This window comes from Micropterus salmoides, unplaced genomic scaffold (genome assembly GCF_014851395.1).
Source record: "Micropterus salmoides isolate LMB-PRFRI ecotype aquatic unplaced genomic scaffold, ASM1485139v1 Ms_hic_scaffold_3806, whole genome shotgun sequence".
Taxonomy (NCBI): Eukaryota; Metazoa; Chordata; class Actinopteri; order Centrarchiformes; family Centrarchidae; genus Micropterus; species Micropterus salmoides.
Window position 1 is genome coordinate 417 of NW_024043158.1, and position 8,820 is coordinate 9,236.

Here is an 8,820-nt window from a genome sequence, read left to right on the forward strand (position 1 = left end):
ACTTTAAAAAGGTGTCAATTTGTTCAAGCTGCAGTGACTTGCAGACTTCCTGGATTCTCCATGGATCATAGGAAAGAATTAAAATACTTGAACAGCAGTATCTTATTTCCAAAGAGAAGCTTGTGGTGGCAAATCTGAATGTTGAATAAAGGGACGTTTTAATTCCAAATTCAATCTGCACAAACCAGGACTTAGCTGGCGCCGCTCTCCGCTCTGGTTCAGTTAGACGTGGATGAATCAGACAGCGAGATCTCTACGGTGCAGCCGACGCACTCTGCAGGTCTCTGCGTTTTACAGCAGTCCAGCAGAAAAACATACAGGAACATCCCGACCAACAACTGCCAACACACACACACACAAACTGCTGCTTTCCTTGACGTGCATCAACAGCAGCAAACAGAGTCTCCGCCCCTTTGATCCCCTCTGCACAGCCGGACGACATCACCTAAAATCTAAAAACATTTAACCTCGATTATGATTAATGAACGATTATTTTGTTTTGGGGTTTTTTGCCTTCATAGTTCACTGACAAGCTTCGTAAATATGCACTATTAAAAAGAAACGTTAACTGATAAGTAATGTGCACAGATGAGTTCCCCCTAAATTCAGAGCATCGCTGCTGCTGAATTACGACCACGCCTACTAAAGTTTATTTACATCGATGCACAACTCATGGCGCTTGACGCTTGCGAGCATCCTCTCCTCAGAACCTCTACCCGACGTTAGAGGCACACAGGACCGTATCTTAGATATTAACAGTATTATTAGTAATACTGTGTTATTTATCTATCAGCCAGTGTCAGCTCGTCAAAACTAAGATTATCCTGCTTTTCCTGGAAGTTTTAGGATCCACTTTAGATTCTGGGAACTTTGAAAAGGAGTCAACATTTAGTTTCACTGCGAAACAATAAATAGATGAAGGATGGTGAAAAGAACAAACCACCCGACCCCGCTGAAATCTGGTCAAAAGCCTTGGAGGGGTTCTGATCCAGACCTGTTGTGGTCCGGTCCCACTTGGCTGTATTTATACTCAGCGCTGGTTTTCTCCTTCTGGAAGAACTGGTTCAGACGGGCCTTGGCGTTTCCAGAGTCCAGTTGCCATGGAGATTAGCGTTCAGGTCCACCTCCTCGGACTCCAGCGTCTGCAGGGATCAAACGGGGTCAGATACGTCCGATGAACCAGCACGTGTTTTATATTTTGTCAAACTAACAGGAAGTACCGTACCGCCTGCGCTTCCTGTTCGTCTCTCTTGGCGTAGTACTTCAGGTTGGCTCCTCGGTCCCACTGAGCTCCTCCTCCTCCTCCTGCTGCTGCTCCTCCTCCTCCGCTCCATCCAGAGTTTCCTCCTCCAGAGTAACCGAGTCCAGTCACTCCTGGTACTGGTCCAGTGCCGCCGCTCTCTTCTAACAACAGCAGACACACACATTAATATTTTTACGTTCTACGTGTCTCCTGCTCAACCAGGGAAAACAAGATGGTGGATCAGGTCGCACCGACATGCAGATAGAGGGAAGAAACTGTGTGAAAATATCGCGATTACAGTCTAAGATGATCACAGTCATCAGAATTATTCTTGTGCTGAGAAGAGAAGAGCCTAAAACCTGCGACTCCAGCAGCTGCAGAAAGAAGTCTGTGAGAAAATGTTTCTACTTGTCAGCTGATTTATTCCCTCAGTAAACACTTTCCTGATGAGTTTCTGGTCTCAGTCTCTAGTTTCAAGTCTTCTTCAACGCAGCATGATGCTCATTTAGTAAATTATGGTCCCATTTAGAGGAACAGAGACCAGGAAGCAGGGGAGGCTTTAGGGCGGGGCTACAAGCTGATTGACAAGGCGACTCGTATCCGCTGCTCTGTTTAACCAGCGCCGCTGAAAAAGCTCATCAGGAGTCGGCTGCTTATTTTTCAGTGAGTACATTTTATTTTAAGCCTGTTTGTCGCTAGCTAAAATTAGCCTCCCAGCTAACATCACAGTTAATGTTGCGTTACAGCACCTTGCTAACCAAGCTAGCTAGCTCCACCCTCTCGTCCAAATATGGTCACGTCCAGTTCCAAAACACCAAGATGGCGACGGCCAAAATGCCAAAGTGCAGGCTTCAAACGGCGGCCCATACACTAACGGGTGACACCCACTTTGTTTTACAGTCTGTGGCTTCAACACAAACTGAAACCATTTAACTAGTTTTACATTGAATGCAGCACTTTTTATAAATATTAAAACAGCCAACAGCTCATGGAAACATTAAGACCAAGTCGTGAAGATTAACTGTTATAGAGCACGAGCCCGTGCACGGTTTCAGTCAAGGAGTCTTGTGTTTGATGGACTCTGTCAGAGATCAGAATACCTTTCTCAACTTTGACTACCAGGTGAGGCGGCAGTGGAGCGCCGGAAGGGAGGTTTCCAAAGCTCCCACCTCCACCTCCTTCTGCTCCTCCTCCTCCTCCTCCATCCAGCTGGTCGCCATCTGGAGCGCTCGCCTGGTGACACAAACTCAGATTCAGCCTTTGAACAACGCTTCACTCTGTGACCTCTTTTACAAACTTTCTGTCTGAGATATAATGTCCTGCGTTAGGAGTGACGCAGGTACGATGCACGGGGTCTGAACCCTTAAACACACCGCGTCTCCCGTTAAAGCGGCCCAACTGTGGCATAAATCTTTAACACTCAGAACATGTTCATGAGGACCACAATAAACCCCGCCCCCTCGCTACGTCAGGCGTTTACTGCCACAGCTGTAACTCTTCCCAGTGTTTCAGTCGGGTACTAATATATAAACCATGTAACGACAGTAGTGAGGCGCTAACCCCCAGAGCCGGGACCTCTGCTGCGCTCATTTCCCCGATTCGGACCAGGTAGTTGACAAAGTCCCTGGCAGCGTTGGTCTGAGCGTCCCTCTTGTTGGTGGAGTTGCCCATCCCGATGTAGTTGAAGCCATCGACACGGACCTGCAGGGGGGAGTTTAGGGTCAGACAGGTGGAGACAGGCAGCCCCTTCAAATCAGAGTTTAGCTACAGGAACAGTCAGTCAGACAGAAAACTCACCTCGCACATGAACTTCTGCCTGTTTTTGTTCCCTGCTGCTCGGATGTCGTAGTTGGGAGTGAGCTTCTTCTTTCCACACCAGGCGTACAGGAAGTTCTTGATGTCCGCCATGGTGGGGGTCCCTTCCTGTGTAGACCCTTTAATCTGAGAAATTAAAAACTCCTGTCAGTTTCAAAGTTAACGCTAATACCCTTTACGGTTCAGATACGATGCAGTTACTGTCATATGTTTCTGTACACCTGCTGTGTTTTAACACACATCAACAGAAGCCTGTCAGATAAGAATGTGACTACTGAAAGGCGACTTAGCTAATCTAAAAACCGAAAGTAAGCATTTATTGTACATATCTGTTGGACTTGAGCTACCTAAAATGAGCTACTAAAAAAACAAATCACTACATACGAAACAACCAAACTCCATCCATAAATCTGTAAATTTTCTGCTTTGTGATTTAGGGGAAATACTCGACTGTAATGTCATGATTTAACGTTTTTTTTTGACTAAATAACATCTTATATCGTTTCGGGATAGTAATTATGACCGAAAGATCGCACATCACTAAGATATTTCAACAAAGAACCGTGCAAATAAATAAAAGACGCTCGCTTTAACTTCCCAGATTTTCCCATGGAGTTTGGTTTAGAGTTCTAGTCGAACAATCTGAAATCATACAGCCAGACAAGGGCACAATATGGATCTTACGTTTAATTCATGAACATTAACAAGTTACTGGGTTTCATTTAAATCCGTTCATGCACAGCAGAAAGTTTGCAGCCAGCGTTAGCATCAGGTTAGCTTAGCTTCGTTAGCAAGCAGAACCTTCCTACTGTGACGTTAACAATCAATTAACGCAGCGTTTTGCTAAACACAAGGGTCATTCCCGCAACTCCTCCTACTTTGTACGTGTATGAATTTAAGTTTATTTAAGCAACGTTTATAATAAATAACTGAACTGAAGATTGAACCTCAGCTAACGTTAGCTCGTTGCTAGCTAGGGTTATTTGCTCTAGCACCCTTTTTTGCCATGTTTCAGTAACAACTACAGCAATAAGACGATTACATAAACATATACATGTGTTAACAATAACTTTATTACCCAAAATCAGTCCAGAGAAGCCAACAGTTCCTCCAGACACCGAAGGTTTACCGTCGTATCCGTGTTTCTGAAAGGCGACCTGCTAAGTAGCTTCTCCGCCAGGAGCACCGCCTGCTGGGCTGGAGGATGAACCTTCTTCTTCTGCTTCTTCTGCTTCTTCCAGTTGCAGCACAGTTACAGTTTTCCCAGTGCAGTTAAAGTTTTCTATAACTCTCAGATGGTGAAAACCCTCAGTGTAATGTAAAAAGTCTGCTTGCAGCATCCAGTACCATCTTAATCCTCTCTGACTCTCAACAACACAATTTACCACCATGGCAATAAATATTAGAAATCTCTTCATGCAGATCAAATTCTGAACATCTCCACTCCTTTTTATTTTTATTTTATTCACCGCTCAATCCTAATTTCGGTGAATGACAGACCCTCTGCTGCTCTGACCTTTCTCACTTCTATTTCTTCTGATCTCTTCGGACCCTGCGTGGTGATTTCCTGCACAGTGTGTGCATTTTGTTCACTCCTCCCTTTCACAGTTGTCCTTCCCACATGTTCTGACACTATGTCCATGTTCCCGACAGCAGAAACAGTGGAGCTCTTGGCCTCACCGTATGAGTATAGTCCAAATAAATGCTTTCTGATAAACTTGTTCTCCCCTGGCCAGAGTCTTGTCAGTCTTTATGCCCCACAAACATCTTCTGAAATGCCTCAGTCTCCACTGAAAACGTTACGCCACTTAGGCTGTTACGCTGACAGGAGTGGGACGCAGGTCAAACAGCTATGGTCTTTGCACTGTTTACAGCTTTTCTCAATTGATTTGGCACATTTACTGAAACAACCAATCCTCAATGCATTCTGAACACTATGAACATGACATCTCTGTAAATCTATCAATGAACAAATCAGTCGGTTACTTTATCATTGCTTAGACGAGACGGCCAAAATGCAAAGAGATCTTATCAAATGCCTCTGAAAGTGTGATGGTCACCCACCACGTAACACCGCTTATTCTGTATTTTTAGGCAGCTGAGTAGTCTTGATGTCAGTCATCGCACACACTATACTCTACGAGACGAGAAGATTTGTAGCACTATTTTAAAGAAGTAGTTGATAGTGAAATAAATCAGAGGGAGGTCTGCGGGTCCTCCCCGAGTAGATGTGGAGCATTAAACTCCTAACAATGGTGGAAACTATAACTATATTTAAATTTCATTGTATGTTTTCTCATTGCACAAATAAACCTTTTCTCAAAGCATTTTCATTTCTTGGTGCTATTTTTCAGAATAAATGCTTTCAAAAAGTGATGGGGACAAAATCAGCCATTATAAAATGTGGTGGGGACATGTCTCCAGACACCTATGGTGTCAATATATCATTTTAAATTACATATTGTCTTGTTGCAGAGACGTCCTGGCCTACACATCATATTCTGCAGACTTAAGAAAACCTCTTTGTTTGAAATTCATAGAATCAATAGAAATCATATCAGAATTATTTTAGTTTGAGAATATTGCTGTAAAAATGATCATTTCCCTTAATATTGCAAATCATACTGCAATATCAGTCAATATCAATGCAATTAGATAACTCTTTTCAGCGTTAAGACCTAATTTTAATCATATGTTTTTAGTTATGATCAGTTAGGAACAACAAGCACAGTGATGGTAAAAATGTAGTTTTGAAATATAGAACAAAATGTCATGTTGTGAAAAACTACGCACATACGTTACAGTTTTTCTCATTTGCTAAGACACTAAATGAAACTGGGACATGCTTGATCTTCATCATCACATTATTAGCACAGCAGAAGTCCCTTCTGAGTCTTTTGTCAGGTTTTTCTGAATGAGAACAGGTAATTCAGAGCGTTACTGTAATGTAAACCACTGTGTAGTTCAGCTTTACTGTATTGCCCTGTTAGCAGAACAAACTGTGTCTACAGTAATGCAGGTGTTTTATCAATCCCATTCATATTGACATGCTTTTTGCTTTTACTTTATAGAATCCACACACTGGTGGCAGAGGAAAGATATTTAGTGTTGAACAGGAGTCTGCCATTGTAGATATGGCAAAGAATGCAATCAGACTGCGTGAAATCCAGGCAGCAGTAATCGCAGATCAGGGAGCATTTAGAAATATAAACAGTGTGAGTTTGGCAACTATAGATCGAGTCCTTAGACAAAACCACGTCAGAATGAAGCAACTGTACAGAGTGACATCATGAAGGACGCACGATTTGTTATGATACCTTGTTACCATAGTTACATGCGACTGGAATAATTTGCTTTATGAATTTGCTCTTTTTCTTAGAGAATAGTGGAGCTTGGAGCTGAAGGGGCACATCACAAATTCATTTTTGTGGACGAAGCCGGCTTCAACCTCTGTAAAGTGAGGAGACGCGGGAGGAACATCACTGGGCAGAGGGCCACCGTCAGACGGGTGCCAGTATCACCATGTGTGCCGCCATCTCCAATGATGGGGCCCTTTACCAAACACCAATATACACTACAGAACGCCTCATCACATTTCCTGATGCATTGAAAGAAATATTGATTCCACCCGAAGAGAGAGGGCTGTTGAGGCCAATGAATGATGGTTGCCTGGCAATAGGTGCAGAGGACTGCCAGGGATGGATACGCCACGCGAGGAGGTATTTCCCTCGGTGCTTTGCAAAGGAAAAAAATTCAATGCGATGTTGATGAGAACCTGTGGCCTAATCGTCAAGAATGAATGGACTAAATGTGAAAGATAAAATATATATATATATATTTTAAAGGTATTTCTACCCATATGTTTCCTTTGGTGGCTTTTTTCCCCCCAGTATCCATTTGAGTTTGTAATGTGTGTCTATCTATCCATTGTGTAATGACTGAAAGAGTAAATTACCACAAGTTGTGGTGTTTGATGGAAATATATGTGAGTGTTCGAGCATTTTGCTAACAAAATGAGTCATTTTGGCCATTGAGCTTCAGTTTTATCCTGTGTGTTAACTGTTTTGAAAATGTGATGTCAGAGTGGGCAAATGTGTTTAAGCAATCGAGGAAAAACTAATGTGTCTATGAAGATTCTCAGTCATCCAGGTCATAGTTATCCAACGAAGGTTAAATGAAGGGCAACTGGACTTGGTTGAAGCTTCAACCAAGTCCAGTTGCCCTTCATTTAACCTTCGTTGGAAAAACTAATGTATTTCTACTGTAAGATAACCACTAATGATAGACAGAGAGAGGGATTTGCAGTGGTTTGCATAAAATAAAATCACAGCTCAACTTACTCAAAACATGTACGAGGTATAAAACAATTAAAATAACTATTCATTCTAACTGCTATGCTGATGTATATAAATAAAAGTCGTGTGCCTCTGGCTGTATGTGCGTCAGATGAGTGTAGAAGGGTGTGTGTTGTTGTTCAGAAGAGTCTCTGGCCCAGAGGGGAGTGATCATATATTTTTATTGCAGTGCTTTGTAGTTCGTGCAGAGGACGTGAAGTGTGATCCATACTAACTTATCTCCACCACCAGCTCTCTCTGTAACTGTAGAAGTACAACGTGTCCCTCTGAAATGTAAACACACCAGTATCTATGTACTTGAGTAAATATTCTCAGGTACATTCCACAGATGCACGCTTGTGTAGCTGAAAAGTGAACTCAGAGTTGAGAAATGCAGCTCTCAGATCCATCCAGGTGTTGATGCGGTGTGTGTCCAAGGTGTGGTGTTGACAAGGTAACGGGAACAAGTTGGGCGTGGCGTGTGTATTAATGCCTGCGGCGGTGTATTTGTGCAGATTAGCGGTGGGGAAAGTGTGTGATGGATCATGATGTGTGAGTGCGTCTGGGCTTCAAGGCGTGGCTGGCTGCTGCGTCCTAACCTCAGCCTCAGGATACAGTTTACTGAGCGTTCGACGAGAACAAACTTTCAGGGGCGTTTAACCTTGGCAACACCCGGTGTGTCCAAACACAATGAATTCGCAGAGTAACGGATTCAGTAGCGGTTGAACAATCACGAGGAAAGTTAAAGCAGTCTGGTTCTAGCCTGTTATTCTTTTTAGTCACTGATATGTTGTGTTTATTCAACAAGTCCTCCATCCTAAACACCACACATATGAGTGTTAACTACGTTACGTAAGTCACGTGACGTTAAACACATGGTTAGAGTTGTGAAACAGTCGCAGTTTAGTTAGCTTAAGGCAACAAAACTACTTGGTTGGATTTAGGAAAAGATCTGGGTTTGTGTTAAAGTAAACTAAGAATACAGAAACACTACAGAAGTTGAAACTAACTCAGCCCTTACTTGGTTTTACGTGGGACTGAAATGTCGTTCTCCTGAGCGAAAGTCTGGGTTTGACTCATCCTGCCTCTTATGGCCCAATAATACTCCTGCGTAGAGGCTACGCCGTAGCCGTCGGTGTCTCTGTCATCTGCAATTACACCCCCAAACGCTAGTCGGCAGTAGCGCTACAGCGTCCACTGTGTTGACTTTTGCCGGGCGAGCAGACTAACTTCCAGTTTAGGCGTCCGCTAACGTGTAAAACTGTAAACGTGCGGCTGGTGTAGCCTTTTCAAATGTTACCAACCAAATGGATCACATTCTGATTTGGGTTGTGGCGCTCAAATATATCGATCCACGTGTTACAGCCGCTGGTTTGGCGGCTAGTAAAAGTTGCTACAAAGCACGGGGCACTTCCTGACGGCTCGGAG

At 43.3% G+C, this 8,820-nt stretch overlaps 1 protein-coding gene across 1 annotated transcript; it reads right to left on the reverse strand.

Annotated features, from left to right (window-relative positions):
• Window positions 1-1,064: 1,064 nt before the first annotated feature.
• LOC119884974 (ATP-dependent RNA helicase A protein-like) lies at window positions 1,065-4,288 on the reverse strand. The gene is made up of 6 exons (XM_038695233.1): window positions 4,137-4,288; window positions 3,041-3,184; window positions 2,804-2,944; window positions 2,344-2,476; window positions 1,226-1,404; window positions 1,065-1,142 (listed from the first exon to the last, which is right to left on the reverse strand). Exons 2-6 carry the CDS (start codon window positions 3,149-3,151, stop codon window positions 1,065-1,067), a joined length of 642 nt encoding a protein of 213 aa, XP_038551161.1. The 5' UTR covers window positions 3,152-3,184; window positions 4,137-4,288.
• Window positions 4,289-8,820: the final 4,532 nt, after the last annotated feature.

What these genes read in the sequence shown, in the direction of transcription:
- LOC119884974 (XM_038695233.1), bottom strand. Translation starts at nt 3,151, where the DNA reads ATGGCGGACATCAAGAACTTCCTGTACGCCTGGTGTGGAAAGAAGAAG. An exon ending in GGCAGAAGTTCATGTGCGAG is followed by an intron (nt 2,945 to 3,040) that starts GTGAGTTTTCTG and finishes TCCCCCCTGCAG; the next exon opens with GTCCGTGTCGATGGCTTCAA. An exon ending in GGTAGTCAAAGTTGAGAAAG is followed by an intron (nt 1,405 to 2,343) that starts GTATTCTGATCT and finishes TGCTGTTGTTAG; the next exon opens with AAGAGAGCGGCGGCACTGGA.